This window comes from Larus michahellis, unplaced genomic scaffold, assembly GCF_964199755.1.
Source record: "Larus michahellis unplaced genomic scaffold, bLarMic1.1 SCAFFOLD_477, whole genome shotgun sequence".
Classification (NCBI taxonomy): domain Eukaryota; kingdom Metazoa; phylum Chordata; class Aves; order Charadriiformes; family Laridae; genus Larus; species Larus michahellis.
In genome coordinates, this window is record NW_027436435.1 from 16,451 (window position 1) to 31,882 (window position 15,432).

Genomic DNA, 15,432 nt, shown 5'->3' on the forward strand with positions numbered 1-15,432 from the left:
ACGGCGGGGACTCTTTCTCCCCCCCCCTCCCCTCCCCGCGCCCCGGCGGAGGGATCTGCCTCGCGCTTTCCCCGCGCAGGCCTCGCTCCTCCCTCCCGCTGGCCCCGCCCCTTCCTCCTCCGCCGCAACGAGTCCCGGCTCCCGCCGCGGTGCTGCGGCCGCGCGTGCGCAGAGCGGCGCGGAGCGGCCAGGCCCGAGCGGGCGGAGGGAGCGCGAGCGCCCGAGGGGTCCGTGACCGGGGAGGGAGGGGGGGGCGGTGTCACGAGGGGCGGGGCGGGGGGGGGGTGGGGTGGTCGTGGGGGGGTGGGGGGGGGAGGGGAAGGGTCCATGGTGGGGGGGCTGGGGGAGGAGAGGGGCCTGGGGGGGCGGGAAGGGCCTGGTGAGGGGATGGGCCCCGGTGTGGGCCTGGGGTGGGGGGGCGGTGGGGCCTGGGAGCCCTGGGGGGGGTCAGGTGTGGGGCTGGGGGGGGATCGGTGTGGGGCTATGGGGTTCCGGGGGAGTCAGGTGTGAGGCCTGGGGGGTCCCGATGTGGGATTATGGGGGTGTGGGGGGTGTCAGGTGTGGGGTTACGGGGGCCTGGGCGTTCCGCAGGGGTCAGGTGTGGGGCTGGGGGAGTCGCAGGGGGGTCATGGGGTCCCGGGGGGATCAGGTGTGGGGCTGCGGGGGGCCTGAGGGGCCCGCTGTGGGGTTATAGGGGGCCGAGGGGGGTCAGTTGGGGGGTTATGGGGGCTTCGGGGGGTGTCCAGTGTTTGGTTATGGGGCAGAGAGGGCCTGAGGGGGGGCTGGTGTGGGGCTGCGGGAGTTTATGGGGGTCAGGGGGGCGCTTGGTGTAGGGTTATGAGGGGCTGGGGGGGCACGTGGGTTTATGGGGGGGTGGGGGGGGGCCTAGTGTGGGGTTATGGGGGGCTGGGGGGGTGGTTTGGGGCTGGGGAGGGTTCCGGTGTGGGGTTATGGGGTCTCGGGAGGGATCGGTGTGGGGCTGGAGGGTTTGGGGGGGGGGATCGGTGTGGGGCTGGAAGGGGGGGATGGGACTGGGGGGGGTTATTGGGGTCTGGGGGTGTGTGGGGGGGCTGGTATGGGGCTGGGGGCACCGGGGAGGTTCTATGGGGCTTCAGTGGGGGTACGGGGTTTGGGCCGGGGGGGGAGTATATGGGGGTGCTGACCCCCCGCCGTGTCCCTCCCCCCCCCCCCCAGACGGCCCCACGATGACGCAGTTCCTGCCCCCCAACCTCTTGGCCCTTTTTGCCCCCCGGGACCCCATCCCCTACCTGCCCCCCCTGGAGAAGCTGCCCCACGAGAAGCACCACAACCAGCCCTACAGCGGCATCGCCCCCTACATCCGCGAGTTCGAGGTACCCCCCCCCCCCCCCGCCCCCCCCACCTCCAGCACCCCCTCAACCCTCGGCCCCCCACCACTTCACCCCACATCTCCCCACAGGACCCCCGTGATGCCCCCCCACCGACCCGCGCTGAGACGCGGGAGGAGCGCATGGAACGGAAGGTACGTCCCGATTCCCGCCCCCCCCGAAAAAAAAAAATGGGGTGCAGAACCCGCTGTGGGGTGCAGCTCCCTCGCCGTGGGGCTGGGGGTGATGGGGGGGGGGCCCAAAACTGACAGTTGCCCCCCCCCCCCCCAAATCCTGACCCCAATGCAGTTTTTGGGGGTATGGGGCTGGCCCTCCTCCCCTCTCTCAGGTTTTAGGGGATCCTCCTGGATTTTAGGGATCCCCCTTGGATTTTAGGGGCCCCTCCCAGGTTTTGGGGGGGTCTGGGGGCTCCCCTGAGGTCACACCCCTCCCCCCCTTTTTTTTGGCTCCCTTCCCCCCCCCCCTCCCCCCAAAACAGCGGCGGGAGAAGATCGAGCGAAGGCAGCAGGAGGTGGAGAGCGAGCTCAAGATGTGTAAGTTGGGGGGCTCCTGGGGCGGGGGGGGGATCCCCCTTTTTCTCTCACCCCCCCTGAACCCCCCCCTTTTCCTCTGACCCCTCCCGACCCCCCCTTTTCCTCTTGCCCCCCCCCCCAGGGGATCCCCACAACGACCCCAACGCCCAAGGAGACGCCTTCAAGACCCTCTTCGTGGCCAGAGTGGTGAGTGAGCTCCCCCCGATCTTTGGGGGTCCTCTGCTAATCTGTGGGGCTCCCCCCAATCCTTGGGGGTCCCCCCACTTTTTTTGGGGTCCTCCTTTAATCTGTGGGGCTCTCCCTCATCCTTGGGGTTCACACCCCCCCCCCAATCTGGGGGGGAGTCTGCCAAATCCTTGGGGCCTTTTCTAATCTATGGGGCTCCCCCCAAGTCTTGAGGGGTCCCCTGCGTCCTGGGGGCCTCTCCCAATCTTTGGGGTTCCCCCTTAATCTATGGGGGGCCCCCTAATCCTTGGGGTCCCCCCCCGAAGGGGGTCCCCCTTATCCTTGGGGTCCCCCTTATCCTTGGGGTCCTTTCTAATCTATGGGTCTTTCCTGTAATCTATGGGGCTCCCCTCCCAATCCTGGGGGGTCCCCCCTGTCCTGGGGGCCTCCCCCAATCTTTGGGGTCCCCCCCTAATCTATGGGGGTCCCCCTAATCCGTGGGGGCCCCCCCCTACACCAAAGGGGGTCTTCCAAATGCTTGGGGCCCCCTCTGATCTATGGGGCTGTCCCCTAATCTATGGAGATCTCGCTCAGTCTTTAAGGGTGGGCACCCAACAATCTGTGGCCCACCCCCCCCCCCTCCAAATCTGTGGGGCACCCCCCAATCCCTGTGACCCCTGCAATTTGGGACGCAACCCCCGCTTTTTCCTCCCCCCCCGCCCCCCGACAGAACTACGACACGACGGAGTCGAAGCTGCGACGCGAATTCGAGGTCTACGGCCCCATCAAGCGGGTGAGCGCGGGGGTTCCCCCCCCCCCCACCACCACCACGTACACCACCGACACCCCCCTGACACCCCCCCAAACCCCCTTCTTGGCGGGGGGCGGGGGGGGGGGGGCGGCGTGGGGCGAGGCTTCCCTTTTTTCACCTTTTTCTTCGGAACGCGCAGATCTACATGGTGTACAACAAGCGCTCCGGGAAGCCGCGCGGCTACGCCTTCATCGAGTACGAGCACGAGCGGGACATGCACTGTGAGTACCCCCCGCCGCCGCCCCCCCTTCCCCCCTCCAACCGCATGTCCAACCTCCCAACCGCAGCCCGGCCGGCCCCGGGCCCGGGGGGGGCCCCCAGGTAAGTACAGGCCGGGGGGGGAGGGGGGGGGGAGGAGAGGGGAGGAGACGTACAAGCGACCGAGGTGCCGGGTTGGAGGTGGCTGAGCTCTAGGTGATGGTGGCTACCGACAGCGAAGGCTCCGGGTGACGGAGTTGTAGGCGATGGAGGCAACAGGCGACCGAACTGTAGGCAAGCGTGGCTACCGGCGACCAAGCTATAGGTGGCCGAGGGTACCGGCGACCAAGTCATAGGTGGCCAAGGCTACCGGTGGCTAGGGGTACAGGCGGCCAAGGCTACCGATGGTCAAGGCTGCAGGCAACCAAGTTGTAGGCAATGGGGGCAACAGGCGACCAAACTATAGGCAACCTAGGCTACCGGTGGCCAAGGCTACAGGCGACCAAACTACAGGTGGCCAAGGCTGCCGGTGGCTAGGGGTACAGACGGCCAAGGCTACCGACGGCCAAGGCTACAGGCAACCACACTGTAGGCAATGGGGGCAACAGGCGACCAAACTGTAGGCAACCGTGGCTACCAGCGACCAAGCTATAGGTGGCCGAGGGTACTGGTGACCAAGTCATAGGTGGCCAATACTACCGGTGGCTAGGGGTACAGGCGGCCAAGGCTACCGACAGCCAAGGCTGCAGGCGACCAAGTTGTAGGCAACGGGGGCAACAGGCGACCAAACTATAGGCAACCTAGGCTACCGGTGGCCAAGGCTACGGGCGACCAAACTACAGGTGGCCAAGGCTGCCGGTGGCTAGGGGTACAGACGGCCAAGGCTACTGACGGCCAAGGCTACAGGCAACCACACTGTAGGCAATGGGGGCAACAGGCGACCAAACTGTAGGCAACCGTGGCTACCAGCGACCAAGCTATAGGTGGCCGAGGGTACTGGTGACCAAGTCATAGGTGGCCAATACTACCGGTGGCTAGGGGTACAGGCGGCCAAGGCTACCGACAGCCAAGGCTGCAGGCGACCAAGTTGTAGGCAATGGGGGCAACAGGCGACCAAACTATAGGCAACCAAGGCTACTGGTGGCCAAGGCTACGGGCGACCGAACTATAGGTGGCCAAGGCTGCCGGTGGCTAGGGGTACAGGCGGCCAAGGCTACCGACAGCCAAGGCTACAGGCAACCACACTGTAGGCAATGGGGGCAACAGGCGACCAAACTATAGGCAACCTAGGCTACCGGTGGCCAAGGCTACGGGCGACCAAACTACAGGTGGCCAAGGCTGCCGGTGGCTAGGGGTACAGACGGCCAAGGCTACCGACGGCCAAGGCTACAGGCAACCACACTGTAGGCAATGGGGGCAACAGGCGACCAAACTGTAGGCAACCGTGGCTACCAGCGACCAAGCTATAGGTGGCCGAGGGTACTGGTGACCAAGTCATAGGTGGCCAATACTACCGGTGGCTAGGGGTACAGGCGGCCAAGGCTACCGACAGCCAAGGCTGCAGGCGACCAAGTTGTAGGCAACGGGGGCAACAGGCGACCAAACTATAGGCAACCTAGGCTACCGGTGGCCAAGGCTACGGGCGACCAAACTACAGGTGGCCAAGGCTGCCGGTGGCTAGGGGTACAGACGGCCAAGGCTACCGACGGCCAAGGCTACAGGCAACCACACTGTAGGCAATGGGGGCAACAGGCGACCAAACTGTAGGCAACCGTGGCTACCGGCGACCAAGCTATAGGTGGCCGAGGGTACTGGTGACCAAGTCATAGGTGGCCAAGACTACCGGTGGCTAGGGGTACAGGCGGCCAAGGCTACCGACGGCCAAGGCTGCAGGCGACCAAGTTGTAGGCAATGGGGGCAACAGGCGACCAAACTATAGGCAACCAAGGCTACTGGTGGCCAAGGCTACGGGCGACCGAACTATAGGTGGCCAAGGCTGCCGGTGGCTAGGGGTACAGGCGGCCAAGGCTACCGACAGCCAAGGCTACAGGCAACCACACTGTAGGCAATGGGGGCAACAGGCGACCAAACTATAGGCAACCTAGGCTACCGGTGGCCAAGGCTACGGGCGACCAAACTACAGGTGGCCAAGGCTGCCGGTGGCTAGGGGTACAGACGGCCAAGGCTACCGATGGCCAAGGCTACAGGCAACCACACTGTAGGCAATGGGGGCAACAGGCGACCAAACTGTAGGCAACCGTGGCTACCGGCGACCAAGCTATAGGTGGCCGAGGGTACTGGTGACCAAGTCATAGGTGGCCAATACTACCGGTGGCTAGGGGTACAGGTGGCCAAGGCTACCGACGGCCAAGGCTGCAGGCGACCAAGTTGTAGGCAACGGGGGCAACAGGTGACCAAACTATAGGCAACCAAGGCTACTGGTGGCCAAGGCTACGGGCGACCAAACTATAGGTGGCCAAGGCTGCCGGTGGCTAGGGGTACAGGCGGCCAAGGCTACCGACAGCCAAGGCTACAGGCAACCACACTGTAGGCAATGGGGGCAACAGGCGACCAAACTGTAGGCAACCGTGGCTACCAGCGACCAAGCTATAGGTGGCCGAGGGTACTGGTGACCAAGTCATAGGTGGCCAATACTACCGGTGGCTAGGGGTACAGGCGGCCAAGGCTACCGACGGCCAAGGCTGCAGGCGACCAAGTTGTAGGCAATGGGGGCAACAGGCGACCAAACTATAGGCAACCAAGGCTACTGGTGGCCAAGGCTACGGGCGACCGAACTACAGGTGGCCAAGGCTGCCGGTGGCTAGGGGTACAGGCGGCCAAGGCTACCAACGGCCAAGGCTACAGGCAACCACACTGTAAGCAATGGGGGCAACAGGCGACCAAACTATAGGCAACCTAGGCTACCGGTGGCCAAGGCTATGGGCGACCAAACTATAGGTGGCCAAGGCTGCTGGTGACTAGGGGTACAGACGGCCAACGCTACCGACGGCCAAGGCTACAGGCAACCACGTTGTAGGCAATGGGGGCAACAGGCGACCAAACTGTAGGCAACCGTGGCTACCAGCGACCAAGCTATAGGTGGCCGAGGGTACTGGTGACCAAGTCATAGGTGGCCAAGACTACCAGTGGCTAGGGGTACAGGCGGCCAAGGCTACCGACGGCCAAGGCTGCAGGCGACCAAGTTGTAGGCAATGGGGACAACAGGCGACCAAACTATAGGCAACCAAGGCTACTGGTGGCCAAGGCTACGGGCGACCAAACTATAGGTGGCCAAGGCTGCCGGTGGCTAGAGGTACAGGCGGCCAAGGCTACCGATGGCCAAGGCTGCAGGCAACCATGTTGTAGGCAATGGGGGCAGCAGGCGACCAGACTGTAGGCAACCATGGCTACCGGCGACCAAGCTATAGGTGGCCGAGGGTACTGGTGACCAAGTCATAGGTGGCCAATACTACCGGTGGCTAGGGGTACAGGTGGCCAAGGCTACCAACGGCCAAGGCTACAGGCAACCATGTTGTAGGCAATGGGGGCAACAGGCGACCAAACTATAGGCAACCAAGGCTACCGGTGGCCAAGGCTACGGGCGAACAAACTATAGGTGGCCAAGACTACCGGTGGCTAGGGGTACAGGCGGCCGAGGCTACTGGTGGTCAAGGTTACAGGCGACTAATTTATAAGCCATGGAGGCAATAGGCGACCAAAACTATAAGAAATCCAGGCTACCCGTGGCCGAGGGTACCAGCCACCAAACTATAGGTGGCCAACGCTACTGGTAGCTAGGGGTACAGGTGGCCAAGGCTACCGACGGCCAAGGCTACAGGCAACCAAGTTGTAGGCAATGGGAGCAACAGGCGACCAAACTATAGGCAACCAAGGCTACCAGCGTCCAAGCTATAGGTGGTCAAGGCTACTGGCGATCAAGTCATAGGTAGCCAAGGCTACCGGTGGCTAGAGGTACAGGTGGCCAAGGCTACAGGCGTCCAAGGCTGTTGGTGGCCAAACTGCAGGCAGCCGAGGTTAATGGTGGTCAAACTACAGGTGGCCAGACTACAGGCAATGCCTGAGGCTACAGGCGGCCAAGGCTACAGGTGGCTAAGAGTACAGGTGGCCAAGGCTACAGGTGGCCAAGGCTGCTGCTGGCCAAACTGCAGGCAGCCAAGACTACTGGTGGGCAAACTACAGGCGTCCAAGGCTACTGGTGGTAAAAGTACAGGCAACCAAGGCTACAGGCAGCCAAGGCTAATGAATGGTAGGCAAACTCCAGGCAGTGGCTGAGGCTACAGGCGTCCAAGGCTACCAGTGGCCAAAGTACAGGTGTGCAAGGCTACTGCTGGCCAAACTGCAGGCAGCCAAGACTACTGGTGGGCAAACTACAGGCGTCCAAGGCTACCGGTGGTAAAAATACAGGCAGTTAAGACTGCTGGTGGCCAAAGTACAGGTGTGCAAGGCTACCGGTGGCCAAAGTACAGACAGCCAAGGCTATTGGTGGGCAAACTACAGGTGTCCAAGGCTACCAGTGGTAAAAGTACAGGTAGCCAAAGCTACAGCAGCCAAGGCTAATTAATGGTGGGCAAACTACAGGTGTCCAAGGCTACTGCTGGCCAAACTGCAGGCAGCCAAGACTACTGGTGGGCAAACTACAGGTGTCCAAGGCTACCGGTGGTAAAAATACAGGCAGTTGAGACTGCTGGTGGCCAAAGTACAGGTGTGCAAGGCTACCGGTGGCCAAAGTACAGGCAGCCAAGGCTATTGGTGGGCAAACTACAGGTGTCCAAGGCTACCAGTGGTAAAAGTACAGGTAGCCAAAGCTACAGCAGCCAAGGCTAATTAATGGTGGGCAAACTACAGGTGTCCAAGGCTACTGCTGGCCAAACTGCAGGCAGCCAAGACTACTGGTGGGCAAACTACAGGCGTCCAAGGCTACCGGTGGTAAAAATACAGGCAGTTAAGGCTACCAGTGGCCAACGTACAGGCGTCCAAGGCTACCGGTGGCCAAAGTACAGGCGTCCAAGGCTACCGGTGGCCAAAGTACAGACAGCCAAGGCTATTGGTGGGCAAACTACAGGTATCCAAGGCTACCAGTGGTAAAAGTACAGGTAGCCAAGGCTACGGGCAGCTAAGGCTAATGAATGGTAGGCAAACTCCAGGCAGTAGCTGAGGCTATGGGCAGCCAAGGCTACCGGTGGCCAACGTACAGGCGTCCAAGGCTACCGGTGGCCAAAGTACAGGTGTGCAAGGCTACTGCTGGCCAAAGTACAGGCAGCCAAGGCTATTTTTGGGCAAACTACAGGCATCCAAGGCTACCAGTGGTAAAAGTACAGGTAGCCAAGGCTACGGGCAGCCAAGGCTAATGAATGGTGGGCAAACTACAGGCGTCCAAGGCTACTGCTGGCCAAACTGCAGGCAGCCAAGACTACTGGTGGGCAAACTACAGGCGTTCAAGGCTACCGGTGGTAAAAATACAGGCGTCCAAGGCTACTGGTGGCCAAAGTACAGGCAGCCAAGGCTATTGGTGGGCAAAACTCCAGGCAGCGGCTGAGGCTACAGGCGTCTGAGGCTACCAGTGGCCAAACTCCAGGTAGCCAAGCTACAGCCGGAGGCTCAGGAAGTGCCGCTCTCTCCCTTCACCCCCCTCGGGGCGGGTGAAACCGGAGGGGAGAGATGGGACGCGGAGGCCGCGGGGGGGGGGACGAGAACCGGCCACGCTCCCCCGCTGGGCTTGTCCTGTCCGTGTGTTGCCGGCGTCGCCCCGAGGGTTTGTTGCCCGGGGGGTTTGTTGTCCTGGGGCTCGTTGCCGGCGTTTCCCAGGGGGTTTGTCACCCCTGGGGGGTTGTTGCCCAGGGGTTTGTTGCCCCGGGGGTTGTTGCCCAGGGGCTTTGTTGCCCCGGGGCTCGTTGCCGGCGTTTCTCAGGGGGTTTGTCGCCCCCGGGGGGTTGTTGCCCAGGGGGTTTGTCGCCCCCGGGGGTTGTTGCCCAGGGGTCTTCTCGCCCCCGGGGGTTGTTGCCAGGGGGTTTGTCGCCCCAGGGGCTCGTTGCCGGCGTTTTCCCCAGGGATTGTTCCCCCCCCCCCACCCCCCCCCCCCCGCCCCGGGGGCTTCGTTGCCCTGCGGGAGGTTGTTCGGCGGTTGTGCGGCGGTGGAGGGGGGGGTGTGTGGGGTGTGGGTAAAGGGGGGGGGTTAAGGGGAGGCGTGGCGGGGGAGGGTGGGGGGGTGGGGTGGGGTGGGGGGATGGCGGTGGTTGGGGGGAGTGTGTGGGGGGGGGGGGGGGCGGGGGGTGGCGGGGAGCGGGGGGGTTGGCGAGACGCCTGTTGCCGGGGCGGGGGTTGTATTAACACTGTTTTATTGTCACTGCAGCCACCTTTGTGATGGCTTTTGCCACTGCTGGCTTGCAGCTGATCCTAGTGCTCCCCCCTCCAACTCCTCAGTGTATGGTTGGTATAAGGGTTTGTATCTTGGTAAGACACGTTTCTAAACACACAACCCACCCCCCCCGGCCCCCCCCCCCCCCCCACCCCCCCCGGCCCCCCCCAACCCCCCCCTCACCCCCCCCCATACACACACGCACCCCCCCCTCACACCCCCCCCCCCCCCGCAGGTTTAGAGAGGAGTTGTCATTTTGGTTCCAGGAGGCGCGGGGGCAGGCGGCGGCCAACCACCCCCCGCCCAGCTTTAAATCCGTCTGACAACCCCCCCCCCCCCCCCGGCTTTATTTTGGGGAGGGGGGGGGGGGGGGGGGGGCTTCTCTCAGCCCCCCCCACCCCCAGCGGGGGCAGGGAGGCAGGGACCCGATTCCTGCCCCATTTCCCACTGCCCCCCCCCCCCCCCCCCAGCACGGTCACGGCCTCGGTCTCTTGGGGACGCGTGACCCCCCCCCACCCCCATATATTTTTTTCGGGGGGGGGGCCTAAGGGAGCCCCACCCCTTGAGGTGTGTGTGTTGGGGGGGTGTGACAAGGCAGGCCCCCCCCCCCCCGCCGCCACAACCACCCCATGCGCTTGTTGTTGCCCTGAGGATGAGGAGGAGGAGGAGGAAGAAGGAGGAGGGAGGGGGGGGGCTGCAGGCGCCCCCCTCCCCATGTGGGTCCCAGGGTTGGGGGGGGGGGGTGCCCATGGCGCCCCCCGCCCCCCGCAAGAAAAAACAAACATGGGGACCTCCCCCAAAAATAATGGGGGGGGACTCCCCCCCCAAAATAATGGGGGACACCCCCGAGAGTAACGGGGGACACCCCCCCAAAAATAATGGGGGACACCCCCCCAGGGTAATTGGGGACCCCCAAGAGTAATTGGGGACCCCCCACATCCCCCCCCCCCCGAGAGCGCGGATGTTTGCGTAGGGCCGACAGCATCGCTTTGAAGCGGGACGGGGGGGGGGCGGGGGGGGGCAGGCCCCCTGGTTGAGGGGGGGGTTTGTCGGGTTTTTCGGGGTGGGGGTGGGGCCGAGCCCCCCCACCCCACCCCCCCCACACCCCCCCCCCCACACCCCTCGGTCCCATGGACCGTGGGCTGGGGGGCATCGAAAGGGTGGTGTTTTTGGGGGAAGGGGGGGGGGAGCACAGTTCTGCCCCCCCCCCGCCCCCTTCAACCCAGCCCTGGGCGGGGGGGAAGATGTGTGCGGGGGAGGGGGGGGGAGGGGGGGCGGGGGCACCCGAAGGTGCCGGGGGAGGGGGGGTCCGGCGGGGGGGTTGCGATGAGGTAGGACGGGTCTCAGGTAAGGCCCCAGCGCCTGTCCAGGACCAGCAGCTTCCGGAAGGGCCCCCCCCGGCCGAGGGGGGGGGACACGGACCCGCTCCCCCACCGTCACCCCAGGACTTGTATGGGAGAGTTTTTGGGGGGGGGGGGGGGGGGGTAGGGGAGGCGGGGGGGGAAGAGGGAGGTGATGGATTTTTTTTTGGAGGGGGGGGACGTTCGGTGGTGGGGCTGCAGGGGGGGGGGTTGGCGCGGGGAGGTGATTTTTTTTTGGGGGGGGGGGGGGTCGCGTCCAACTGCTGGTGCCTCAGTTTTTTGGGGGGGTGGGGGTGGGGGCGCCCTGAATCGTGGCGGGTGCCCCCCCCCCACACACACCCCCCATACACAGGTGTTTGGGGGGGGTGTGAGTGTGTTTTGGTGGGGGGGTCCACACACACGCAGATGAGGCAACATTTGGGGTGCCCCCCCCCAAAAAAAGCTGGGGGGGGTATCAATGCAGGAAGAGGGGATGCCCCCCCCTTTAAATTACGTGGCGCTGGGTTGGGGGGGGGGGAACGACACACACAAATTTTTTGGGGGGGGGGGGTGTGTGTGGTGTGTGTGTTACTGCAGTCCCTAACCAGCCTTTCCTTTGCAGCCGTGTATTTTTTGGGGGGGGGGGGGGGGCCACCCCATTGTGCCCCCCCCCTCCGCTTCAGCCGGGGCGAAGCGCAGCCCTGGGTGCTATCGGAGAACAAAGGGTGGGGGGGGGGGGGGGGGTTAGAAAAAGGGGGGTGGGAGGCGATTTTTTTGGGGGAGGGGGGGGCGGGCTGACCTGACCCCGCTGTCGCTAACCCCCCTTTCATCCCCGTGTCCCCCCCCCGTCCCCCCCCCCCCCGTCTTTTCCAGCCGCCTACAAACACGCCGACGGGAAGAAGATCGACGGGCGCCGGGTGCTGGTGGACGTGGAGCGGGGGGCGGACGGTGAAGGGCTGGCGCCCCCGGCGCTTGGGTAAGTTGCGGGGGGGGGACACCCACCCACCCCCCCCCAAGAAGGAGTTGGTGGGGGGGGGGGCACACACAATATAATTTCCCCCCCCCCCCCCGCCCTTGAATTTTCCCCGCAGGAGGCGGTTTGGGGGGCACCCGCCGCGGCGGCGCTGACGTCAACATCCGACACTCGGGGAGGGACGACACCTCCCGCTACGACGAGCGGTGAGCGGCTGGGGGGGGGACGGGGGGGACACAGGACGCGGGGGACACGCACCCCCCCCCGGACAACCCCTTGGACACCCCCCTCCCCGAGGACCCGGTGGGGTTTGGGGGGGGGCGGGGCGGGGGGTACTTTTGGGCCCTGGGGTACTTTTGAGGACACCCCCCCACCCCAGGATGGGTCAGGGTCCCCTTTGTCACCCTTGGGACCCCCCCCAGGACCCATCAGGGTCACCCTTGGGCCCCCCCGGGATGGGTCAGGGTCACATTTGAGACCCCCAGGGATGGGTCAGGGTCCCCCGGTGTCACCCTTGGGACCCCCCCGGGACCCATCAGGGTCACCCTTGGGACCCCTGGGATTAATCAGGGTCCCCCGTGTCACCCTTGGGACCCCCCCAGGACCCATCAGGGTCACCCTCGGAACCCCCCCAGGATGGGTCAGGGTCACATTTGAGACCCCCCCCCCCCCCCAAGACAAGTCAGGGTCCCCTTTTGTCACCCTTGGCACCCCCCGGGATGGGTCAGGGTCCCCTGTGTCACCCTTGCGACCCCCCAGCACCCATCAGGGTCCCCCTTGGGCCCCCCAGGGATGGACCAGGGTCACCTTTGGGACCCCTGGGGTGGGTCAGGGTCCCCCATGTCACCCTTAGGACCCCCCCAGCACCCATCAGGGTCCCCCTTAGGACCCCCCAGGACAGGTCAGGGTCCCCTTTGTCACCCTTGGGACCCCGCAGCACCCATCAGTGTCCCCCTTGGGCCCCCCAGGGATGGACCAGGGTCACCTTTGGGACCCCCGTGGGTCAGGGTCCCCCATGTCACCCTTGGAACCCCCCCAGCACCCATCAGAGTCCCCCTTGGGCCCCCCCGGGATGGGTCAGGGTCCCCTGTGTCACCCTTGGGACCCCCCAGCACCCATCAGGGTCCCCCTTGGGCCCCCCAGGGATGGACCAGGGTCACCTTTGGGACCCCCGTGGGTCAGGGTCCCCCATGTCACCCTTGGAACCCCCCCAGCACCCATCAGGGTCCCCCTTAGGACCCCCCCAGCACCCATCAGGGTCCCCCTTGGGCCCCCCCGGGATGGGTCAGGGTCCCCTGTGTCACCCTTGGGACCCCCCAGCACCCATCAGGGTCCCCCTTGGGCCCCCCAGGGATGGACCAGGGTCACCTTTGGGACCCCTGGGGTGGGTCAGGGTCCCCCGTGTCACCCTTAGGACCCCCAGGACAGGTCAGGGTCCCCTTTTGTAACCCTTGGGCCCCCCCGGGATGGGTCAGGGTCCCTTTGTCACCCTTGGGACCCCCCCAGCACCCATCAGGGTCCCGCTTAGGACCCCCCAGGACAGGTCAGGGTCCCCTTTTGTCACCCTTGGGCCCCCCCGGATGGGTCAGGGTCCCCTGTGTCACCCTTGGGACCCCCCAGCACCCATCAGGGTCCCCCTTGGGCCCCCCTGGGACGGCTCCGTCTCCCTGGATCCCGTCACTCTCCCCCTTTCGGGGCCCCCCCGGGAGCCCTTCGGTGTCCCCCTGCCTTGACCTGTGTCCCCCCCCTCCCCGCTTCCTTCCGCAGGGACCGGGAACGGGAGCGGAACGGGAACGTCGGGAACGTTCCCGGGATCGGGATCGGCGTCGCTCGCGTTCCCGGGATCGGCGCCGCCGGACGCGGGAGCCGGGAAAAAGACGACCGGGATCGGAAACGGGGGGGGAGTCGGGATCGGAGCAAGGAACGGGAGCGGAAACGGCGGAGCCGATCCCGGGAAAGGAAACGGGAACGGGAGCGGGAACGGGAGAAAAAGGACGAAGGTCCCGAATCTTTAGAACCCCCCGAAGAATTGGGGGGGGGGCAGGATTCCGGCCCCCCCGAGGGTTTGGGATCGAAAGGAGAAATGGAGGAAAAAAGTCGGGAGCGGGAACGGGAACGACGCCGGGGCCACCGGGAGCGGGACCGGGACCGGCGACGGGAGCGGGGGGGGGACAGGGGGGAGCACAAACGGGAGCGGGAACGGGGGGGAGCGGCGGGAGGAAAGAGCCCCCCGGGGCCCCCCCAACGAAGGGGGGGGGGATTCCATGGGGGACCCCAATTCCGAGCTCTTCCTGCAGCCCGAGGCCCCCCCCGATGGCTACCTGGGGGCTGAGAATGGCTACCTGATGGAGCCCCCCCTGGAATGAGGCGGGGGGGGGGGACACCCCCCACCCCCCCCCTACACACACACATCCCAAATTCCCCCCCCCCCTTTCCTTAACTCCACCCCCCCCCATCTTTTTTTTCTGGAAAATAAAAGTGTTTTAATGGAAGGAAGTGGGGTTTTTTTTGGGGGGGGGGGGGGGCCCAATGGTGTGGGACCCCCCCCCCCTTTTGCTGGGGGGGGGTGTGTTTTTCTGCCCCTAAAGGGGTGTCCTCACAATTTGGGGGGGGGCTTCTGTTCCCAAAATGGGTGTCCCCCCCCCTCAATTTGGGGGGGGGGTGTTATGCAGGATGGGGGGGCTTTCTGGTCGTAAAAAGGGGTGCCCCCCCCCATATTTGGGGGTCTTCATGCCTGGAATTAGGGGGGTTATACCCCCAAAATGGGTGCCTCCCCCCGCCAATGGCGGGGGGGGGCTTTTTCTCCGAGTTGAGGGGGGCTTTCTGGCCCCAAAGTGGGTGCCCCCCCCCCATTGGCGGGGGGGGGATGGTGTCTTTCTGCCCCCAAAGGGGTGTCGTGTCCCCCCCCCCCCCCCCCCCAATTTTAGGATCTCTGGCCCCAAAATGGTGTGTGGCCCCCCCCCCCCCATTTTGGGGCTTTTCTGCCCCTCCCCAGACCCCACAGTTGGGGGTCATCCTCCTCCCCCCCCCCGATTTAAACACCCCCCCCTGCATTTGGGGTCCTTTCCCCCCCCCCAGATTTGCCCCCTCCCCACTTGTCCCCCCCCGATTTTCCCCCTCCCTTTTGCCCCCCCAGATTTGCCCACCCCCCCCCAAAGATTTGGGGTCTCCTCCCCATTTGCCCCCCCCCCACTTCAACTCCCAGATTTGCCTCCCCCCCCCCTCCGGATTTGGGGTGCCCCTCCATTTGCCCCCCCCGGTTCCCCCCCCTGGATTTGGCGCCCCCCCCCCTCCATTTGCCCCCCCCAGTCCCCCAACCCAGATTTGGGGTCCCCCCCTCCTTGCCCCCCCCCAGCTCCCCCCACCGCCCGGATTTGTGGTCCCCCCCCTCCTTCCCCCCCCCCCCGGATTTGGGGTACCCCCCCATTTGCCCCCCCCCAGTTTCCCCCCTTCCCGGGTTTAAGGTCCCCCCGAGCTACCCCCCCCATTTGCCCCCCCTCAGTTCCTCCCCCCCCCGGATTTGGGGGTCCCCCCCCCCATTTGCCTCACCCCTTCGGATTCGGGGTCCCCCCATTTGCCCCCCCCCTCCGTTCCTCCCCCCCCGGATTTGGGGGTCCCTCCCAGATTTCCCTCCCCCACAGATTTGGGATCCCCCTCCATTTGCACACA

General features: G+C 65.3%; 1 protein-coding gene across 1 annotated transcript; it reads left to right on the forward strand.

Moving 5' to 3' along the window:
- The first annotated feature begins 112 nt into the window (after positions 1–112).
- On the forward strand, positions 113–14,255 carry LOC141737436 (U1 small nuclear ribonucleoprotein 70 kDa-like). The gene is given in 14 exon segments (XM_074572129.1): positions 113–227; positions 1,195–1,352; positions 1,439–1,501; positions 1,846–1,900; positions 2,022–2,086; positions 2,796–2,858; positions 3,016–3,097; positions 11,664–11,728; positions 11,730–11,766; positions 11,882–11,969; positions 13,531–13,544; positions 13,547–13,626; positions 13,628–13,966; positions 13,968–14,255. Coding segments are annotated over 13 exon segments (1,260 nt in total). The 5' UTR covers positions 113–227; positions 1,195–1,205; the 3' UTR covers positions 14,130–14,255.
- The last annotated feature ends 1,177 nt before the right edge of the window (positions 14,256–15,432 follow it).